The 23,396-nt window shown below is 36.1% G+C and overlaps 2 protein-coding genes across 2 annotated transcripts; one reads left to right on the top strand and one right to left on the bottom strand.

Annotated features, from left to right (window-relative positions):
* Positions 1-1,997: 1,997 nt before the first annotated feature.
* On the bottom strand, positions 1,998-14,207 carry LOC594632 (dual specificity protein phosphatase 3-like). Its single transcript, XM_030992994.1, has 6 exons — positions 14,172-14,207; positions 11,995-12,137; positions 10,598-10,709; positions 9,016-9,139; positions 5,673-5,813; positions 1,998-3,224 (listed from the first exon to the last, which is right to left on the bottom strand). Exons 2-6 carry the CDS (start codon positions 12,117-12,119, stop codon positions 3,079-3,081), a joined length of 648 nt encoding a protein of 215 aa, XP_030848854.1. The 5' UTR covers positions 12,120-12,137; positions 14,172-14,207; the 3' UTR covers positions 1,998-3,078.
* Positions 14,208-15,119: 912 nt separating this feature from the next.
* On the top strand, positions 15,120-22,697 carry LOC587202 (dual specificity protein phosphatase 3). The gene is made up of 5 exons (XM_011666040.2): positions 15,120-15,295; positions 15,618-15,761; positions 17,299-17,413; positions 18,423-18,537; positions 19,549-22,697. Exons 2-5 carry the CDS (start codon positions 15,634-15,636, stop codon positions 19,737-19,739), a joined length of 549 nt encoding a protein of 182 aa, XP_011664342.2. The 5' UTR covers positions 15,120-15,295; positions 15,618-15,633; the 3' UTR covers positions 19,740-22,697.
* Positions 22,698-23,396: the final 699 nt, after the last annotated feature.

Below are 23,396 nucleotides of genomic sequence, written 5' to 3'. Positions count from 1 at the left end.
TGGAAACGAGCCAAGGGTGGTCAGAGCAGGTCTTTATTATTTTACCTTTTCATTTCTTTAAAGAGAAAGAAATGAAGAAAAAAATATATACAAATCTGGAATAGATTACAAGTGCTTTATGGCGAACGGTCAAAGTTATTAAAATCGTGATTGGATGGATATTGTAAAGACCACTGAAGTCACGTTTTCATTAAATATGCAAACTAATTTCACGTCAATACAACGTTACGTGTTTATAAAATAAGGGCTCTCAATTTATTCTCTATATAATTCCTCCCCTCATCTCTTTTTCTTTCACCTCTCTCTATCTCTCTCTCTCTTTCTCTTGATATATATCTCTCTCTCGTTGTCTTTTTCTCTCTCTTGCTCTTTCTGTCCCTTGTTCTCTCTCGCTCTCTCTCTATCTACCTCTCTCTCTCACATACTCTTTCTCTCTCTCTCTCACTCTCTCTCTCTCTCTCTCTCTCTCCCTGTCTCTTCGTCTATCTTGCCCTTTCGTTCTCCTTCTTCTTCTTTATTTCCTATGCTTTTACTTTCCTTAGTTATTTCCCCCAATATCTTCAAGGCAAACTGCATGCGAGATGAAGTGGGCCACAATGTAAAGCATCTTTCCCTCGCTGAATGATCCCCCCGTTGTTTCTTCAAAGCCTTCCCTTACAAAAAAGTACCATGGTAACCATGGTACTTTTGTCCAAATTATTATCCACCATGGTAACCATGGTTGTCATTGTACCAAAACAATAACATACATTGTTTTGGTACTGACCCAATGTATTTCATTGTTTTGGTACCATAATAACCATGGTTACCATGGTGAGTAGTAATTTCGACAAAAAAACATGGTTACCATGGTACTTTTTTGTAAGGGTTCTAAACTCTAGATTTTCAGTAATTGCGTTTTGCCCTATATACATGTCTAAGAAAATCGACGTAACTGATAACTGCGACCATTTGTCACACATTTTGTTATGTAATCCATTCTGATTTTTAAAAAAAGTATGAAAAGAGAAAGTCGTTTTAAAAAACAGTGTGGGAAAAATTCGTGAATAAATACATGTAGGCTTAACAATATGGTACTTTGTATCAAGCGATGTAGGGTATATTCATATAGTGGCTGCGTTATATAGATGGACCTATTGCCATTACTATTATAATGATATAACTAAACTATGCAACAATATATAGCTTTAATATTCCCTCGAATATATGGGTCAGAAATGGAGATTTCGAATTTCATGATTTCTGCTGGCTTAAATTTCGTAATAATCGGATCCGTCCTCACAATCAGCTTAGTAAAGACAATAATATTATTTAAGTGAATTGGTGAACATGGAACTCATCTTAAAGTAATTGCTAATTCTAAAAGACCACACCCCCTAATTTTTAAACTCCGCTTCGCTAGGCTCTACCCTCTTATTTCTCTTGTGACCTCTCCCTTAACCCCCCCCCCCCCCTGTCGTCCAATGTCTCTTCTTTCCCTGCGTTTTATTATACACTGTTACCCAAAAAGTTGGAATAATGATTTTGTTTACCACTTTCATTGAAGTTATTGTGTCTGTCTCTAACCTATTTTACTTACATGCTTTCTACTCAACCTCCTTGTCTATCAATGTTTCTCTCATTCTTTCTTATCCAGAACTTGGTCCATCTAATTCTCCATTGAATGTTTCTATTCTCCATCTTCTTTTCGTTCTCTATCTCTCGACATATCTCTCACTGTACCTTATAACCTTCTCTCACCCTCCCCCTTTTCACTCTTTCTCTCACTCTCTTTCCCAGTCTTTTTCACTCTCTTTCTCCATCTCCCTACCTCTTTCCATCTCTCTTTCTCTTTCCCCCTCTCCCTCCCTACCTTTGTCTCTTTATTTCCACTCAGTCTTCTTCTTCTTCTCTCTCTCTCTCTCTCTCTCTCTCTCTCATTTCCTCTTCTTCTCTTCCTAAAGAATAAATTGTATATAATAACACATTATACATATTAAAACATTATACAACTGGTATTTTTTTAAACCAAATTTATTGCAACTGAATAATATAAAAACTCTATATTATACATGAAAGACTATTATTTAAAGGCATCAAACAAGCAAGAGGGTCTATCATCAACTATTGTAATTGTTGACTACTACAATTAGTAACCCTGACAGTTTTTCAGCAGTGTTTTCTACGTTTTTGTGCATGACCCTGTAATCTTTCAGCTTTTACCAGGCACGCTTGTCTTTTAGCAAGACATTAATCTACATTTGCCACTCTCTACCCAGGGTACTGGTAGCAAGGAATTCCTTGAAGGCTGCTAGTGCTGAAATCGGTAGAGCTGGGGTAACATTTGAAGTGCCTTGAGCTTCTTGCTTAGTGGATATGTGCGCTATAAATTATCAAAATGAATAGTGTATATAAACCTCTTTCTAGCCTCTTTAATATTAATGACCAAATGGGTTAAAAGTGGCACATATAGATTAATGTCTTGCCTAGGAGCAACAGCAGTTCTAGAGGACAAGGGAATGGGGTAGGGGTTTGGGGCTGTTTCTCTCCCCCCCCCCCCAACAAAAACAAAATACAGTACAAAATACAAAGTACAGTTGACTGTGTCATGGTTTTACAAGTCTTTAAAAGGCAAAGGAACTTATGGAAGACTTATAACCTCTTAGTACTTAAAATCTTTACGGGAGAAAAAGCACACACAAGATAACTAGACCAATTTTTATATATGCAAAAAACAAGATTATTGCAAATCCGTCCTATTAATTTGAAGGCAAGATATAGGCACACAGAACTGGAATTTAATCAAAGGGCAAACCAACGTTTGTCCTTTGTTACTTAGTACGAAAGCAGAAATAAGAGAATCAGCATATGGCGAAAGTTTTAAATAAATGCGACCAGTAAAAAGAAAGTTATAAGAGTTTGAAATATGAGATCACTATATCTATAGAAGCGTGTCTCAAATTTGCAATTTGGTCAGTGGATTTTGACGTATGCACTGACTACTGTACCTTTTGTTGTGCACAAAAATATCATATATCTGTGTTTTTTCCTTGTACTGCAGCATGTCCTGGGACAACACCAGTATACACATACCGGTACTCATTGGGGAAGGCATACTGGCCAACCCCTTCCAGTACAAATACGAGACTGGAGATCAGGCAAGAGGATGGCAACAGGTGGCAGAAGGCATGCAGAGGAAGGGGTTGAAGGTGGACTCCAGAGCGGTGAGGGACCAAATCCACATTCTGAAGGATCAAGTAAAGGCGAAGAACAATTTAGAGAAGGCTGCAAGTGGAGCCTCAGTAGAGGAAACAGAGGAGGAGAAAGGTATAAGAGAGGCCATAAAGCGGATGACACAGGAGGAAGAGGACATCGAGATGGGACTCCCGAGCTGTCAGAGATCATATCGATATCCTAAAAGACCAAGTGAAGGCGAGGAACAATATGGAGAAGGCTACAAGTGGAATCGCAGTTGATGAGAAATGAAATGTGATGTTATTTTTAAATTGATTGTAAATTGTCATGTAATTCAGCTGAGGCTGCAAAATGATAATAATAAAACAAAATTCTCTGTTTCCTCTACTTTTCAGTTTCAGCGATAAGAGAGGCCATAGAGCAAATGATACAGAAAGAGGAGGATATCGAGATGGGATTCTCGAGCTGATAGAGATCATATCAATATCCTAAAAGACCAAGTCAATGCAAGGAACCATAAGGAGAAGGCTGCAAGTGGAATAGCAGTAGAGGAAACAGAGGAGGAAAAGCTATAATAGAGGCCATAGAGCAGATGATACAGGAAGAGGCCAGAGGAGGACATCAAGATGGGACTCTCAAGCTGTCAGAGATCATATCAATATCCTAAAAGACCAAGTAAAGGCAAGGAACAATATATGGAGAAGGCTGCAGGTGGAATCTCAGTTGTTTAGAAATGAAATGTGATGTTATTTTTAAATTGATCGTAAATTGTCATGTAATTCAGCTGAGGCTACAAAATGATAATAATAAAACAAAATTCTCTGTTTCCTCTACTTTTCAGTTTCAGCGATAAGAGAGGCCATAGAGCAAATGATACAGAAAGAGGAGGACATCGAGATGGGATTCTCGAGCTGATAGAGATCATATCAACATCCTAAAAGACCAAGTAAAGGCAAGGAACAATATGGAGAAGGCTGAAAGTGGAATCGCAGTAGAGAAAACGGAGGAGAAAGGGATAAGAGAGAGACCATAGAGCAGATGATACAAGCAGAGGAGGACATCGAGTTGGCATCGAAGGAGAGAGGAGATAAGCAAAAGAAGAGGTCGGAGCAGGAAGGGGCTGAGATTGCGAGAGTGCAATAAGACATGGTGTTATATGCTTGTATCGTTTCAGATATTCCCAGTGAGAAGATCTCGGAATCCTCAACTGTTCAGCAATGACACAAAAAGTTGGAGAATAAGTACCTGGATCAACTGTGCATAACCCAAATGAAGCAATGGAATCAGAAGGACTATGCCGAGTTCAAAGATATGCACAAAGTTGTCACAATGGTGAAGAAGGACGCTCGTGGAAAAGACACGAACAAGAAGAAAATACTCCAGGGTTCTGTTGCTGACATAATTTCAATGAAAGTAAATGGCAGACTGCCAGCGCGAATCCTCATTTTGGCCCCAGCCGGACAAGGAAAGACCACGGTGTTGCTAATATGACTTACCGGTATTACTGGGTTCATAGAGAAAGGGGGTCAGCATGTGAAACATTAGGAGAAACTAGGAAGAGATATTTTTTAGAAAGGTTTTTCAGTTTAACAAATTCTAGGTGAACTCTCTTACATCCCCTTCCCTCCCAACACACATATAACTTTCTTGTTGTTTTATATTTCATGTTAGATACCTAGGTAAATGCAGAACCCGCACCACATCATGCATGCTCTTGAATATCTTACATGGTTGACACTTGACACTTCTTTTTTCTCATTTTTTTTAATATTGCATTTTAGATACCAAGGTGAATGCAGCACCAGTGCCACTCCAAAAAGGCAGCGAAACAAAGGGCGAGATAGTTTTACATTTCTATAGAGATAGATGGAGTTGGAGCAGGAGATGAAGAGGAGAGCGGAAGAGGAGAGACGGGGAGCTGAAGAGATGGAGAGGAAGAGATAGAGAGGAACAGGAGAGGAACAAGAGAGACAGGGAAGCTGAAGAAGCAATCTTACAGCGTCGGTTTGAACTGATGCAACAACAGATGCTGCAGCAACAGCAACAAGCCCTTTGGCAACAACAACAACATTAACATAATCAACAAATGCAAACGATGATGATGGCCCCCATTAAATCTTTAGCAAAGAAGTAAAGAACAATGAATTATAACCTTTTTTCATCATTCGTGTCTACTGAAATAATTTTGAGTAACCAACAGTGAACATTTTACTTTGTCATAACTTATAACCAATCCGTCTATAAAGTACTATTTTTACGCCTGCAGGACTTGTTAACAATACCATTCTTGTTAAATAAAACTTGTTATCAATAACAAGTTAAAATAACTGTTATACTTAAATGATGGCATCTGATTGGCTGAGAGCAAATATGTCATACAAATTTAGCATTTGTTATTGATGACATTTTCATGAAACAGGACCTAGATCTTCTGTGAAATTGGCAAGTCTATAGTGGATATAGTTTTGTATTAAGCTGACATAGCTGTTTGAGGAAACCTTCGTTAGGTCCGATAGGTCGTTTCTTCCTGACCGTCCGGGTTGCTTCCTGAGCGGTCATCCCGCGTCTGATCATAAGGTAAGCAATGGCTATCGTCGCTGACCGGCTAAAACCAGCTACACAGTGAATTAGAACTTTACCTACAAAAAAAACATAGAAAACAAGACAAAAGGTTGATGATATTTAGATGATGATGTTGATTGTTTTACCTGACTGCTAAGGAAGCATGTATATGCTTGTAAGTAAACAACCAAGGTACCAACGGCTTTAAGTTTTCTCTGCATGACTTGGCAATGAGGAGTAATGCCTTACCAAAGGGCACAAGAGCTATTATTTGGTTTCGAACCTCCTCAAATCAGAGAAAAAATTAAACTTCACCTGGTGGTGGTGTAGTCACCAGAATTGTTATCACATGGTTTGTGATTCGGATCAAACCACAGCACTAATGTCCTATGGCAAGACATTTATTCACATTTATAACACATCACCCAGGCAGTAATTAAATCCTAATGTATTGCTAGAGCACCATTATGGCAGCAATGCTAAATAAAATGGACCTTGAGACACACGTTCTCCATAACTTTCTGTCAACTGTTCTACTCAGCTACTCAAATGACATTCCCGTCTACTGTTTGATATTATCAGTCTATGTCCCGATTGGTCTACTCCTCTATCTTCTCCCATTAGTTCCTCCTTCCAAAAAAAAAAATACTTGTTTGTTTGATGTTTTACCTGACTGCTAAGAAAGCATGTGCACGCTTGTAAGTAAACAACCAGGAGACCGACGACTGTAATTCCTCTCTAAGGGACTTGGTAATGAGGATTAATGCCTTACCAAAGGGCACTAGAGCATCGACTTAGTTTTGAACCCGGAAACTTCAGGATAGGAGATCACTGCTCTACCACTGAGCCATCGCTTGTTAAGAAAATGATACTAAATACTCTTACGCATATTTACCATCTTCTTGTTCCAGAGCTTCATCTATGAACTTGACTGCTGTATTGAAATGTTTTTATTTACCATCTTCTTGTTTCAGAGCTTCATCTATGAACTTGACTGCTGTATTGAAATGTTTTTATTTACCATCTTCTTGTTTCAGAGCTTCATCTATGAACTTGACTGCTGTATTGAAATGTTTTTATTTACCATCTTCTTGTTCCAGAGCTTCATCTATCAACTTGACTGCTGTATTGAAATGTTTTTATTTACTATCTTCTTGTTCCAGAGCTTCATCTATGAACTTGACTGCTGTATTGAAATGTTTTTATTTACCATCTTTTCGTTCCAGAGCTTCATCGATGAAAACTGCTGTATTGAAATGTTTTTATTTACCATCTTCTTGTATTTGCTTTTAACAAATACTTTGTAAATATAGGCCATACACTGTCTTCTTCTTTTGTAAATTCTGGGGATTGTATGCAACATGTAATAAAAAATAATTCATCTGCATTTTTTACTCCGTGTACACCAAAAGAAGTTATTAATATTGTTTCTAAACTTAAAAATGGCAAGAGTCCTGGTTTTGATGGAGTGGATATCACATTGGTTAAAAATGTTATTCATATTTTATGTTACCCTTTATGTGATATTATCAATTTATCTTTAAAATTTGTCCCAGACAAACTTAAAATTGCAAAGGTTATTCCTATTTATAAAAATGGATCAAATGATAATTTATCAAATTATAGGCCCAAATCTATTCTTCCTATTTTTTCAAAGATTTTAGAGAAATGTGTATATAGTCGTGTATATAAATTCTTGGAAAAGTACGATATTATTACTCCCAAACAATTTGGTTTTCAAAGGGGACACTCTACTTCTTCTGCCATCTCTGATTTTATTCATAAAGTTACAAATGCCTTTGATAATAAAGAAATAATGATTGGCCTGTTTTTAGATCTTAGCAAGGCTTTTGATTCTCTTGATCACTCAATATTATTAAAAAAATTGGAATGTTATGGTTTTAGAGGTATTGTACTGAAATGGTTCAAAAGTTATTTAAGTAATCGCAAACAATATGTTGTTCTAGAAAAATGTGAATCACAGACAATGGCGATAAGATGTGGAGTGCCCCAGGGCTCAATTCTTGGGCCATTATTATTTCTTTTATATGTAAATGATATTTGCAATGTTTCAAAAGTATTAGAACTGATATTATTTGCAGATGACACTAGTGTGTTTACATGTATGTCCCATCAAGATATTGTATCTCTTCAAAATATGTTTAATACAGAATTTGCTAAACTGGTTGATTGGTTATATATAAATAAACTTGTAATCAATATTAAAAAAACACACTTCATGATTTTTACCAAAAAAAACATTGATGTTACCCAAATAAAGGTTAAAGTTAAGGAATCAGTTATTGAATACGTTACACATTTAACTTTTTTAGGAGTCACAATTGATGATAAATTAAATTGGAAAGAACACACTGGTGTCGTCTGCAATAGATTGGCTAAACATGTTGGTATATTTTATAAATTGAAATTTTTACCTACAGAAATATTGATAATTTTGTATAATACATTAATATTACCCCACTTAAATTATTGTATTCTTGTATGGGCATGCTCTAGTATGCAAAATACAAATAGGCTTTTAATTTTACAAAAGAAAATTATAAGAATTATATCGCACAGCCAATACCTTGCTCATACTTTACCTCTTTTTTACAACCTAATTTTTTTTAAAGTAAACGATATTTATGTTTATCAATGTGCAATTTTTATGTATCTATGCTTTAAAAAACTTTTACCAAATACTATTTTACAATATTTTCAACTTAATAAGAATAAATAAAATTTGGAATGACATACCCATAGATATTCGACTGAGTCCATCACTAAATAGTTTTAAAAGAAAATTTAAACTGTACCTGTTAAGACAATACTCAATAGTGCAATAACCTATATTCTTAATGTTCATCAGACAGAAAAGTGTGTGTTGGTGTGTATGGGAAAGAGTGTATGTGTGAATGCAATTTTTTCCCCCTTTTTTTTCTTCCTTTTTATAACAAATACAAAATTTAAATAATGTACTTAGTTTTTTATACAATTACTGGAGACAGACTTTTACATAAGGCCCGGCCTTCCTGTCTAGTCTCCAAATACTTTCATTAATGTACATGTTTAAAATGTTTTTTCCCTTGTCCATCATGTCTTCTCCACTTGTGTTATCCTCATGTTATATATTGATACATGTATTATATTCTAACTTTTATATGTTTGCTTTCCTTGTATATTTTTAATGAAAGTATTGAATAAAGTGAACTTGAACTTGAACTTGTTCAAGAGCTTCATCTATGAACTTGACTGCTGTATTGAAATGTTTTTATTTACCATCTTCTTGTTCCAGAGCTTCATCTATGAACTTGACTGCTGTATTGAAATGTTTCCTCATGTTGGCTCCTGGTACATCGTTTACTGGAAGACCACAGTATTTAATGTTTGTATCCTGGTATTCCTGAAAAGATAGAGAGAAGGAAGAGATAAGAGGTTAGACAAATAGACCACTTTTGTAATGCAATCAAAATCAATTCATGAAGCAAGTGCAAAGTTACAGATTATTTCATTCTTCTGTTTAATACAAATAATTGTATTTCAATAGTCACACTGAAAATTGCATACATGTACATAGCTTTTTGCTAGGCAGGACCAACATTAATGCTTGTCTTACCCAACAAGGGATGCATGCAATTCACATTCTAAATATTGAAATTCAAGTATTCATACAAATTTGTAACAAGGCACTTAAAGCTTATCTGCCGTAGTTTACAGGAAGGATTAGAGCGCCCTGCAAGGTCACTGGACAGGTGGTTATCTCATCAACTCAGCTCTCAGTTAACATAAGAAAAAAGAGGATCATGGGGGACCAATGGTCACCGATTGGGCATTTTTTTTTTATATAGAGGGCGCAAGTAGCTACAAGTAGTGCAGTGTGCCTTTAACAAAGATCTGTGCATTTACTTTGATTACATTATGAAAATGGCCTATTGAGACATAGAGAAAGAATAAAAAGAGAAAAGTAAAGCTGTTTCAAGAATGAGGAATCTACAAGCGGATGAAAAGAAAGCGACCGATAAAGGAGAGACAAGAAAAGAATTTTTTTTTTGATCCACTGACTTCTAAATTCTCTCATTCATTCTACAATCTGTTTGCAGTGAACTTAATATTGTGGCGGTAGATGCAGTGTACTAGACTTTTTTTATATTATTTGAATAATAAGAACCATTGTGAGTGAATACTCATAAACATATGGTTAATACAAGAACACAGTTTCCAAAGGCTATGGGCCAGAATTACATAATAAAGGTTATCTCTCTCTCTCTCGAAATATTGTCTACTACCTATGGTTTACACCTCCACTATGGACTTTGAAAAATACCCCCTAGTCTCTCAAAGAGCCTTTAGTAAGAGAAATGTAAGATAACAACTTTACCACATGGGGGATGGGTAGATATTGTAAAACATTACATAAGGCCTGGGGGGGGGGGGGGGGCGTTTCACAAAACTTGTCATCAGTGACAAATGACAGTTCTTGTTATAAGCTACTGACATCCTTGCTTCTGATCTGTTATCAGCAGATTTGTCACTGACTTTTGTCATTGATAAAAGGCTTTGTGAAACGGGTCCCTAGTGATTGACAACACCTTTCATTGGCTAAACATCTAAAAGGTGTTGATTTCCCAATGAAATCCACTACTGTGCATCTTTAAATCCCCACTGCACTAGTTCGGCCAGGAGGGAGTATAGACCTCCCTGCAAGGTCACTGACAGATGATTATCTCATCAAATCAGCTCTCAATTAACATAAGAACAAGGGTATCCTGGGGGACCAATGGTCACCGATTAGGCATTGTTTGCTATATAGAGGGTGCAAGTAGCTGTAAGTAGTGTGGTGGTGCTTTAAAAGAAATCTAACCTGATAATAAGCTTGATTTGTATCAACATTGAACATTTCTGTTCCCTCAGCACAGTTAAGTACATGTGTGATGCATAGAGCTTGTAGTTTGGCCTTGTCTTTCGCTGTCTGTCTGTAAGACAAAGAGAAATCATGAAACATATACATGTATGCATAAATGCAAAGGGCTTGTAAGTTTGGCTTTGTCTTTTGATGTCTATCTACATGTACGCAACAAAGAGACGTCATGAAACATCTGTAACCATAGATTCCTAGAGCTTGTAGTTTGGCTTTGTCTTTTGCCGTCTGTCTGTAAAAACAAAGGGACATCATGAAACATCTGCATACATAGATGCATAGAGCTAGTTTGGCCACTCAAGGGAACAGAGAAAGTGACCACCTACCACTATGGACAGGTGGCCTTTATGGAGAGGTGGCCACCCAATGTCAGCAGACAATATATTTTTCAGATAACATCATTGACTCCTCCTCCAAGCCTCTAAGGCCCAAATTCACAATGGAGGTTTACATTTAACCCATGTTTTAAACCTTCATTTACATAACCCATGGTTTAAAAATTAGCACAAAATAAGCGTACCTTGCTTTGCCCGCGTCTAATATTGGACCTCTTTGACTGTGTTGCACTTATTTTGTGCTAATTTTAAACTATGGGTTGTGTAAAGGAAGGTTTAAACCATGGGTTAAATGTAAACCTGCTTTGTGAATTCAGGCTTACGGTAAGCATTTAGAAATCATTGTAATTCAAATTCAAATAAATTCAAATTCAAATTCACTTGAAAATGACAGTATCCATAAAATATTAACTTTACAATAATGGTGTCCTTTTTTCTCTCTAAAAATCTAGAGTCCAAACTTAATGTTCAACACTTTGTACATTGGAAGGGATTGGCCCCACAGCATGGAAGAAAGGGTAATCCATCCATGAAAGGGGACGCCCACCCTGAAGCAGTAAAATGAGAGGGACAGGTCGGTGAAAGATTGAGGAAATTCTGATTAAAAAACAATTTTTGAAGGTGCAACCAGTCAAACACTTTCAAAATCCATATTTTCAATCACAAATTCACCCTCAATATAAACCATTAAACCCGCAATTACCAGTATGTTTCTATACTGTATACGGACAAAAACATTTTCGTCATTAATAACAAAGAAAATGAAAGTTAATGAAATTGTTGATACAGAGCAAAATGGAGAGGAGCTCGCAAGATACGTCACATAGTTGCCAATTCGTATTTGATTATAGCAACTTTAAAAAAAAAATTATCAGATTTTGCTCAAACTTTCCTTGGCCTGCACCCATTTCTCTCACTTTTCTTCTTCTATTATCATAAAAAGCGAAATTAATATCACGGTGGACTTCCCTATCAAATTCTCAGAAAGGAAAAAGGTAAACTTACTGTCCTCCTACGTAGACACGATCATAGACTTCATCCGCATCAAAGGTCGGGAAACTGAAGGCACCTTTCTTGTCTTCACAGATGAGAACGAGTTCTTGAGGCGTGCATGACATCTTACCACCCATGATGGCAGCAGATAAGATCTACCAAAATAATTGTAATATCAACAGTTCAGGGGGCCGTTTCTCGAAACCAACTCCATGACAGTCATATCTTTGTCGGCGACCTACGGAGATGTCATGAAGTGGATAAACTGTTTCACAAAGCCATGACAGACATGATATCGATATATCGCGATACTAGCAGCTCAAGAACATAGTCTTTGTCACGATCCACTTGATTTATCAAGAATAACCCAAAACAAGTTTTGGGGCTAAAATTGATCAAAAAGAAATATATACATACATGTATAAATTCTCCTAAAATAAGTAATAAATAGTGTCATTATCAAATGTAGATCACCAAACGATTTGCATATTTCTGTAAAGATTCTTAAATTGAAGAAAAACCGATGAGTGTTTTTTTTTGACAGTCGAATAAAAAGTTAGTTGAAGGATACCGTAATAAGATAGTTTATCAATAGGTCCACATACTTTTTTGTTTATTGTGACGAGGATTTTTAGGCAAAATACCTTTTCTCAGCCAGTTTTTATTCTAGAGTCCCAAAAATACTTGTTATATAATTGATTTGATATTGAAAATATAATTTGGAAAAAGTAATTAGAGAGGGAATAATAATGCACATAGGCCCTAAAGGTATGACGGTATCCTAAGAAAAGACTACTGTAGATCGACTATGGAAAACGGTGTGTAACATTCTTATCTCTCTTATTTATATGGTATAGACTAGTTTAATGATTTGTGATTTAATGTTTATATTCAGCTTTTTACAATTTCTGTATAATTTGTATTATCCCTTTTTTACATTTGCATTTCGCATCCCAGAGAATTACCGAACTCGTCTATATTTTTCTCAAAATGATCGTGAAACTAATCATACATTTTGCGGCCTATGGAATAGCAACAAACTGACTTGTGATGGCACTTTACAGCAATTAAAAAGATATGACAGGTTCGGAGCAGTAACAACTCGCTTGTTGCGGAAGTTGTCGCTCATCTTGGCAAAGACGGCTTTGTGAAACACTTAAGCTGACAAGTTGCGTGACAGAGGCGAGATGTCGTTGATCTTGCAGTTATGTTGTAAAATGGCATTTGTTATGCCAGTTCTCTCATTGTATATTCGTGAACGCGTAGATACATGTGTGACCAGGCGCAGGTCATTTTACCAGAGCGCAGGTATTTCACATACATATACACATGTATGCATCTTGGATGCGCTTACGTATTCGTTTATCGTCCGTTTACGGGCGCGCGACTCGCAGCAATGATCCAACTTCCTAAGCACCGGGTCATTCGAGATCTTGATAGCTGATGAGTATACATGGGAAACCAACTTCCAGCCTAGAGACGAGAATCTATCCTCTGGACGTTACCTTCCGACGTACAGAGGTTTTACTATCTACACTATAGCTGAGCATCATTAATTAGCTGAGCTTTTACTTCTACTTCTACTTCTGGATTCTGCTACGTGTTCAGCATCTAGACAAGCATCCAGTCTGTATCCTTTTACGTCTAATATATGGTTAGTTTATTGTTTATTCTGTGTCTCGTCTTGACTCATTTCATACACTTCACCGCACCGTAAGTAAAACGGTGGTAACTCCGCCATCATTCATCTATTATATAATAATAACCACTGATTTTACTTCATTGGCGCTGCGAGTCAGTTATGACGGTTTCGAGAAACGGCCCCCAGATCAGTTCAGTTAATTGAATGCATAATTCTATTTAAAGCCCATCTGCACTAGTTTGGACAGGAGGGATTAGACCTCCCTGCATGGTCACTGACAGGTGGTTATCTCATCAAATCAGCTCTCAATCAAACTTTGGATAGGTTTCTGAACGAGCGCCGACAACCGAAGCTAGAATAGTAGAAAGCGGGTGAGAAAGGGTTGCGGCAGTGCAGTACACAAATCTCAACATGTGGGACAATATTATTGTACATTATTTCCTCAACGACGCAACGCGACGTTAGGTTCTAAATAAATTCGAATATTAGTACTGGCACATAAATTTTAAAGAACTATTTCTCATGCAAATCAGCTATTCAAACTTACACTTCACTCCGGTCTAATGTCGTAAATTCAAGAAATGAATGAAACCAAATTGCACACGGCCGAACAAACAGAATACAGAATCTGCAGCCACACCCAAAAAGTGAGTTTGTCCAATCAGGATGACGCAATAAATGGGGCGGAGTCTCAGCAGGTTCGTGGGCGGGTCGATTGATTGGCAAAACATGAAATGCTCTAACAGAAGAAGGGCCAACAAATATATGAGCAATAATTATCTCACCAAATCAGGAATATATCCTTTTCCCCAAGAAAATGTTCAATCATACATAAAGATCACTTAAAATTTTTAAGCAACAATTCAGACTCAATCTGAGATGGCATGCAGCCAAATTAGTATACTCATCGATTGGAACAATCTTCCTCAGTCTGCGGTCAGCCGGTCACAGCACCAAGTTTGAATATTTTCAAAAGATTACTTGATAATTGGTCTAAATTCTAGTATGTTGCGCGTGATCCATCTAGCTAGTGTGCCCTCAAAGTTGCTTTCGTCTGTTTTTTAAATCAGAACCATAAGAATTAGCGACCGGAAGACCAACAGGACTACCTTTTCTTCCGTATACTGTTGATGTTGCAAATGATATGGTTTATTTTAACCTAAATCATTCCGTCATCCTAACCAGTGGCGGATCCAGCCCCCCCCCCCCCCCCCCCCCCCCCCCCCTGGGAAAAAAAAACGTTAATTTTATTTTGGGGGGAGATCCCCCCCCCCCCCCCCCCCCCCCCCCTCAGATTTTCGAGGACAAAATTATTTTTTAGTGCTCATGCACAGATGCACTACCTCACTATCTTCCTAGATAAAACTTCTAAATAAGACCGGCCGTTATGCAATATCTGCCCCGCCCATTTACTAGCACACCGCCTCTGTTATTGTGTGTCGGGCGTGCGCGCGTGCTAGTGGAGATCGAGAGCGAGCATTGACTGAGCATTAACATCATCGTGCATTGCATTTCGCAATGTATTGCAATGCAGACAGCAAGAGTTATATTTATAGTTGATGTCATTCCTCAATCGCGATCGTCCCTTAATATCAGTGACAGTTATAGTGAACGTGATATCTTCTTGTTGGCTGAACGTATCTCCCAATTTGGAGTGTGATTTGTGACAATGTGAGTACTAATTGAAGATGGATTTAACGACTTAAACAAGTATAAGACTGCCGGATTTGATTTTTTTAATCGGTCCCACGCACTAAGATTCATGTCGACTAAGGATAAGCTTCAAAATGAGCTGAGCTGAGTGCTAGTAGTAGTACTAGTAGTAGATCTAGTGACGTGATGAATTAAATGTCTACTGTGCAATATCCTTCTTTTTTCCTGAAAATTTGGACCTAACTAAAAAGCAGTATTAAGCTATTATTATTGATGTGCTATTGGAAAAGATTTTGAAAATCCTTTCTGACTAATTTCAATCAAAATGCTAATCTTTCAGCCATCATCGTATCACCATGGCAACCAAGACCGCCTCCTGTACTCCTGATGAGCTGGAGTCCCTCTGCAGAGCTGGTGCAAGGTTCCTGTTTGAACCGAGCTGTGACGTCAATGAAGTCTATGAGCGTGTGTTTGTAGGTGGAGAGTAAGTTTGAACACAATTCCACTTTTTGGGGGGCTTACTTTGAATCATCGGATCGTCGCGTCCAGTCCGGTGGTCGCGCTATACACAACCTTTCGTGAAACAAAAAGTGAAGATCACACAACCTTTCGTGAAACAAAAAATGAAGATCACACAACCTTTTGTAGATTTGCCGTAGGGTTTTCACAAAGTGTCATGGAAATGGGATCATACCATTCGTAGATGAGAGGGATTTATTTAACAAACAATTCCCCTGACATTTCGTGAATAAAGGGGCTTGTTTTCACTAAAGGTCGAGTTAAGCAACCACCTGACCCGACGCCATGAGCAGATGATTCGAAGGAATCCTTTCTTCTCTTAGTATATTATCTGTTGGGAGGAAGAAGGGAGTTAACTCATATCATTGACTTTACTACAGAGTTGAACGCCTATCTGGCTGTAAATAGATGATATCATCACTGATGTGTCATCATTCACCCAACATTAATTCCTGCAGGGTGTCTAAAGAGCTAGAGAAGGTTGAGTTCTGGTAGATTATAACATGTTGATTACTGAATGAATGAATGAATATTGGCTCAGTTTCCATAGTAAATGAGGATAACAATGACTTGTTTCTAATCAAGCGCACCTATCCATCTTAAAGGCCCACTGCACTACTTGTAGCTACTTGCGCCCTCTATATAACAAACAATGCATAATCGGTGACCATTGGTCCCCTATGATCCTCTTTTTCTTATGTTAACTGAGAGCTGAGTTGATGAGATAACCACCTGTCCAGTGACCTTGCAGGGCGCTCTAATCCCTCCTGTAAACTATGGCAGATAAGCTTTAAAAGTAGGTCACTGCCGAGACTGTTGAGGTGTATAGACCCCAATCAGCAGACAAAATAAAACACCCTTAATGCTAATACAAAAAGAGACATTGTGGGACATCATGGAGTGGAAAAATGATGATTGAAAAAAAAAATCATGTAAAAGCGGTCAGAATCTGGACATCTTCAGAGATGTTCAAGGGCTTGTAAAAATCACACTAGTAATCACGTTATCATGTTTTGGGTTCTTTCGTAGAACACGCAGTGGAATCTAAGAAGTCTTGGGTTACGTGACCTAATATTTCAATGAAATCCCATTGCTAAACAAGAAGATGTCAATCTAAAGTCACCCTCCTGGTGATATATATTATTTGAAGAAAAAAAATCTGTGCTTTCTCTCAAATGTTTGCCATTTGAATAGTACTTCATAAGGCTAATCATTAATGGATTTTGAAGACAATTGAGACACAGCATTGTTATTCCAAAAATGTGTATCAACAGCAGGTTGACTTTCCCTCATGCCTTATGTAGACACTGCCTCACACTGAACAATGAGGGCGCTATAAATTATCAACTGTACCTTAATCCCTTTTGGGGGGAATAATAAACAGTTCATCTTACATTATTCTATTAAACTGACATCAATAAAGATGCAATGCTTCCATCTTGTCCCAGGAATATAAAGATATTATAGATTTGATGTCTGACTGTTTATTTCTTATCTTGCAGAGAGATAGCGCGAGACCTGCCCAAGCTAGGTACCCTAGGTATCACACATGTACTCAACTGTGCAGAAGGTCCTTCAAGAATGTTTCGGGTCGATACTAATCAAGAATATTATGTTGTAAGTCATGTATCAAGACCGTTTATTGCTGTTTGGTCCACTACCAGTTTTCTACTAGCCAATCAGTCTAATCCCATATGGTCCTCACACAGCATGTTTCCTGTTCGCATGGTCTAATAATAATCAATTTGTCTACTTTTCATTTGGTCTAATAAACATTCAGGCTAATATTTATTTGGTATAATCATAAAAAATAATGATCATCAAATGATTGTTAGACCTTATGGATGGTAGAAAAAAATGGGCATTGGACAAACTGGGAATTAGACTACCTGGTTATTAGACTAAATGAACAATAGACCAAATGGGTAGTTGACTAATCAGAGATTGAACCATATTGAAATTAGACCAAATGAATTTTAACCTAAACGGTCATTAGACCAAATGATTAGTAGACGAAATTGTTATTAGACCATGTGAATAGTAGACGGGCTGGATGTAGATCGTATGGGAATAGACTAATTGGGTAGTAGACGGACTACCGACTGGTCGTAGACCAAGGGGCTGTTCACCATCCAGTCTACTACTCTCCTAGACTATAACATCAGGACAACGGACAATCACCAACAAAAAATGGCTGGAGGCTCAAGCACCTATGTCTGTGCAGCGCCCTTGTTTGTGCTCACGAGTAACTGCACGATTTTGATAAATTAAAATACCTAATGAACACAGCATTTTCTTCTCTATTATAGCGAAATTAGGGTAAAAGATATTGAGAATAGTCCAAATTTATTTAGTTATCTTATAAGCCTAAAAAATTATGTTCATCATTTCATCTAAAAGGGTATTATAATTATTGTTATTATTATTATTGTATTCTTTTGTTTTCTCTCCCATCTGCGTGTGTATGTGTGTGTGTCTCTCTCTCCCTTTCTTTCATTTTCTAAGTTTCTATCTCTCTCCACCCTTCTACTAGTCATATTCCTTTATAAAACTTTATTTGTTCTCCATTTATTTTTATTTCTCTCTTTTTTTCCATCTAATATCTCTCTTTTCTCCATCATTCTAGGATGCAAGCATCAAGTACTGTGGCCTACCGGTATCTGATGACCCTCGAGCAAACCTCAAGCAACATTTCGAGACAGCTGCTAAATTCATTGATGAAACTCTTTCTCAAAAAGATGGTAAAAGTCTTTCATATTTTTTTCTCCAAGATTTTTAAACTCTATTATGTCATACATCCATGTAGTGTGAGTCACAAAAAGAAAGAAAAAGAAAACACAGATACAATCCTACCTTCTGTTGCAATCAGTACATAAACATTTATCCAAATACACCCACTCTGTATCCCTTTTTTCTTTAATTCAACGCCTTGATCAAAGAAAATCTGCCCGTTGACAGTTGAACAAAAGCATTTTACAGATTCATGTCAAATTGTCTCTTGCAATATTTTGTTCAATCAGTACATAAACATTTATTAAAATACACTTACTTTGTAATTTATAATGTTTTCTTTAATTTGATTCATTGATCAAGAAAGATTTAGCCATTGAACGTTGAACATTAGCATTTTACTGATTCATGTCAAAGTGTCTTGATGGCCAACCTAAGGTTTGATCTTATGGTCTCCGTTCCAACCGAATGCATAAGTCTTTGCTAATTGCCTTGTTGCAAATTGTTTCATTCACTTGTAATGAATGAATGTTTTTCAATAGTCAGAATGCAAATTGCATACATTAGTTGTTGCTAGATAGGAAAAACATAATGGCAAACAAAAAATGCCTATTTGAAAGAAAATCTTGAATCCTATTCAACCCAAATTTTAGCAAAGGCAATTTTTGACATCCTTTTTAACAAAACAAATTATCAGTGCTTAGCCATCCATGAGAAGCCTATCAATGTAAGCTGGAGTAAGGTTAGCAATTATCAAACAGACATCTTTTTCAGCAGTTGGACAAAAGATATTTTTTTATTGTTTCAAGATTATAACGGCGGGGTAATAATTGTAGAGTGACCGGGGCATATAGTAAACAGACATGAGCACTGTATAAGAACCATGTTTTAGTTTTATAAGTATTGGTATTGTTATTAATATTCAATAGTTATTGTTATTACTACAATCATTATTTTGATCATTGTTATTCTTAGTATTATTGTTATATCCATATCTTCCTTTCTATCTCTTCATTCTACAGCTAAGGTCTTGATCCACTGTGTAGTTGGCTTTAGCCGGTCAGCGACAGTAGCCATTGCATACCTCATGATCAGACGTGGGATGACCGCTCAGGAAGCAACCCAGGCGGTCAGAAAAAATCGAGAGATTGGACCTAACGATGGATTCCTGGTTCAGCTTTGTGAGCTCAATTCAGAACTGCATCCAAACTAAAGAAGGGTATCGTTAGTGAATCTATCAGGTTCTCTTGCTACAGATTACTAGACTATGTATGCAATAGTAGCGAAAACTGAATGCAAATAATGATGAAATATATACAAAACATGTATATTATATTAATAAAGAGATTAGACCTAATTGAGAGATCAGACCTAGTATTAGTAATGGATTCCATGTACAGCTTTGTGAACTCATTTCAGAACTGCATCCAAACTAAAGAAGGGTATCGTTAGTGAATCTATCAGGTTCTCTTGCTACAGATTACTAGACTATGTATGCAATAGTAGCGAAAACTGAATGCAAATAATGATGAAAAATATATTACATTAATGAAGAGATTGGACTTAGATTGAGAGATGGGACCTAGTGATGGATTTCGTGTACAGCTTAGTGAACTCAATTCAGAACTGCATCCAAACTAAAGAAGTCGATCGTTAGTGAATCTCTCAGATACTCTTGCTACAGCTGACCAGACCATTTATGCAATACTAGCAAATATGACTACCAATAATGATGAAAATATACAAACATGTGTATTATATTAATAAAGAGATAAGACCTAATAGAGAGATCGGACCTAGTAATGGATTCCGTGTACAGCTTTGTGAACTCAATTCAGAACTGCATCCAAACTAAAGAAGGGTATCGTTAGTGAATCTATCAGGTTCTCTTGCTACAGATTACTAGACTATGTATGCAATAGTAGCGAAAACTGAATGCAAATAATGATGAAATATATACAAAACATGTATATTATATTAATAAAGAGATTAGACCTAATTGAGAGATCAGACCTAGTCTTAGTAATGGATTCTGTGTACAGCTTTGTGAACTCATTTCAGAACTGCATCCAAACTAAAGAAGGGTATCGTTAGTGAATCTATCAGGTTCTCTTGCTACAGATTACTAGACTATGTATGCAATAGTAGCGAAAACTGAATGCAAATAATGATGAAATATATACAAAACATGTATATTATATTAATAAAGAGATTAGACCTAATTGAGAGATCAGACCTAGTATTAGTAATGGATTCTGTGTACAGCTTTGTGAACTCATTTCAGAACTGCATCCAAACTAAAGAAGAGTATCGTTAGTGAATCTATCAGGTTCTCTTGCTACAGATTACTAGACTATGTATGCAATAGTAGCGAAAACTGAATGCAAATAATGATGAAATATATACAAAACATGTATATTATATTAATAAAGAGATTAGACCTAATTGAGAGATCAGACCTAGTATTAGTAATGGATTCCGTGTACAGCTTTGTGAACTCATTTCAGAACTGCATCCAAACTAATGAAGTTGACCGCTAGGGAATCTATCAGATACTTTTGCTACAGCTTACCAGATCATTTATGCAATACTAGCGAAAATGAATGCAAATAATGATGAAAAATATATTACATTTATGAAGAGATTGGACTTAGATTGAGAGATCGGACCTAGTGATGGATTTCGTGTACAGCTTAGTGAACTCAATTCAGAACTGCATCCAAACTAAAGAAGTCGATCGTTAGTGAATCTCTCAGATACTCTTGCTACAGCTGACCAGACCATTTATGCAATACTAGCAAATATGACTACCAATAATGATGAAAATATACAAACATGTGTATTATATTAATAAAGAGATAAGACCTAATAGAGAGATCGGACCTAGTAATGGATTCCGTGTACAGCTTTGTGAACTCAATTCAGAACTGCATCCAAACTAAAGAAGGGTATTGTTAGTGAATCTATCAGGTACTCTTGCCACAGCTTACCAGACTATTTATGCAATGCCAGCGAAACAGACTGCCAATAATGATGAAAATATAAAGCAGATAAGAATTAGCAGCTTATTATGTATATCTTTTTATACGCACTGTAAGTGAAGGAGAGAGATTAACAATACTGTGAGCCGAGCTTATGAAAATTGGTAGCCACAGAGCTCTCATGATGTTTTTTAAATTTGCTTTTATGTGTAACTGCAGCGTATTGTGTAAACATGTTCCTGTCAGTCTGGAACAAGAAGGGTGTAAATTAATACATTTTACACAGAGATAACGTCCTTTCAGGCTCCAAGCAGAGGATTTTATCCTTATAAAATGTATAAAATGTAACAGTCCATACTTTTCTATTTGAAAAGTATAGATGAATGTTTAGCAACACTTGTATCTTAATTAGGTTTAATAAAGTTTTGTTTTTTACTGATTTGCTTATTTCAGTTGGCAGAGTATGTCATAATCATGACTGATTCTATTTTCCTAAAGTTAGATTCTCACTTTTCTATTTTCGTACTTCATAGCATAAGTACCGATATAGCATTTGTATATTGGAAGAGATTTTACATTTTATTTTTTCTTTCAACCTTGGTTTATAAAACAAAATGTGCAGAGTAGGGATGAATGGCTGGCCCTAAGCGTTGTACCCGACAGTAATATTGAGGGTTAATTTACAAGAAGTTCCTTATACTGATTGTTAAATGCCAGTCTGTGTTTGACGTTTGTTTTTGTTTAATTATTTGAATAATACTAATGTTTTTTTTTACCTGAAAAATGCTGGTGTTTTAGTGGAAATTTTAAGATATAGATGTAAATGTAATCCATAATTAGAGAATTAAAATGTATGTACCATGTAGTTTATTTACATTCGATAAATGAATATTTATGAATATATATGTATGATTAAGCTGCATTTAAAATGCATGGTCCATTTGAACTCATTGAGCAAAACCTGACCGACCGTGTAAATTAACGTATAAAGAAATAGAAACTGATAAAACTTACAATTTGTAAACAAGCCTTTACCAAACGTAAGGTTTAAATCATATTAGAATACAGGCAAGTTTGTTTGATAGTAAATACAATTACTTTAGTCATGCTGTGTATTTCATAGTAAATATGATCATTATTACTTCATTGATGCTGTGTGTTTCATAGTAAATATTATCACTATTACTTTATTCATGCTTTGTGTATATGATTACTATTACTTCATTTTTTCTTTGTGTTTCAGAGTACATATGGTTACCATTACCTCATTCATGCTTTGTTTTTCATAGTACATATGATTACTATTACTTAATTCATGCTGTGTGTTTCATATTAAATATGATTAGTATTACTTCATTCATGCTTTGTGTCTAATAGTAAATATGATTACTATTATTTCATTCATGCTTTGTGTTTCATAGTAAATATGATTACTATTACTTAATTTACTATGTGTTTCATAGTAAATATGATTACTATTACTTCATTCATACTTTGTGTCTAATAGTAAATATGATTACTATTATTTCATTCATGAAGTGTGTTTCAGAGTACATATGGTTACCATTACCTCATTCATGCTTTGTTTTTCATAGTACATATGATTACTATTACTTAATTTATGCTGTGTGTTTCATAGTAAATATGATTACTATTACTTCATTCATACTGTGTATTTCATAGTAAATATGATTACTATTATTTCATTCATGCTTTGTGTTTCATAGTACATATGATTACTATTACTTCATTTATGCTGTGTGTTTCATAGTAAATGTGATTACTATTACTTCATTCACGCTTTGTGTATATGATTACTATTACTTCATTCACGCTTTGTGTATATGGTATAGTATTAATGACTGCTTTGAGAGAAATAGTTGTTTTAT

Source organism: Strongylocentrotus purpuratus, unplaced genomic scaffold, assembly GCF_000002235.5.
Source record: "Strongylocentrotus purpuratus isolate Spur 01 unplaced genomic scaffold, Spur_5.0 spur5_scaffold_20, whole genome shotgun sequence".
Taxonomy (NCBI): domain Eukaryota; kingdom Metazoa; phylum Echinodermata; class Echinoidea; order Camarodonta; family Strongylocentrotidae; genus Strongylocentrotus; species Strongylocentrotus purpuratus.
The sequence above is the reverse complement of the archived record's forward strand: the minus strand, read 5'-3'. Positions and strand labels throughout refer to the sequence as shown.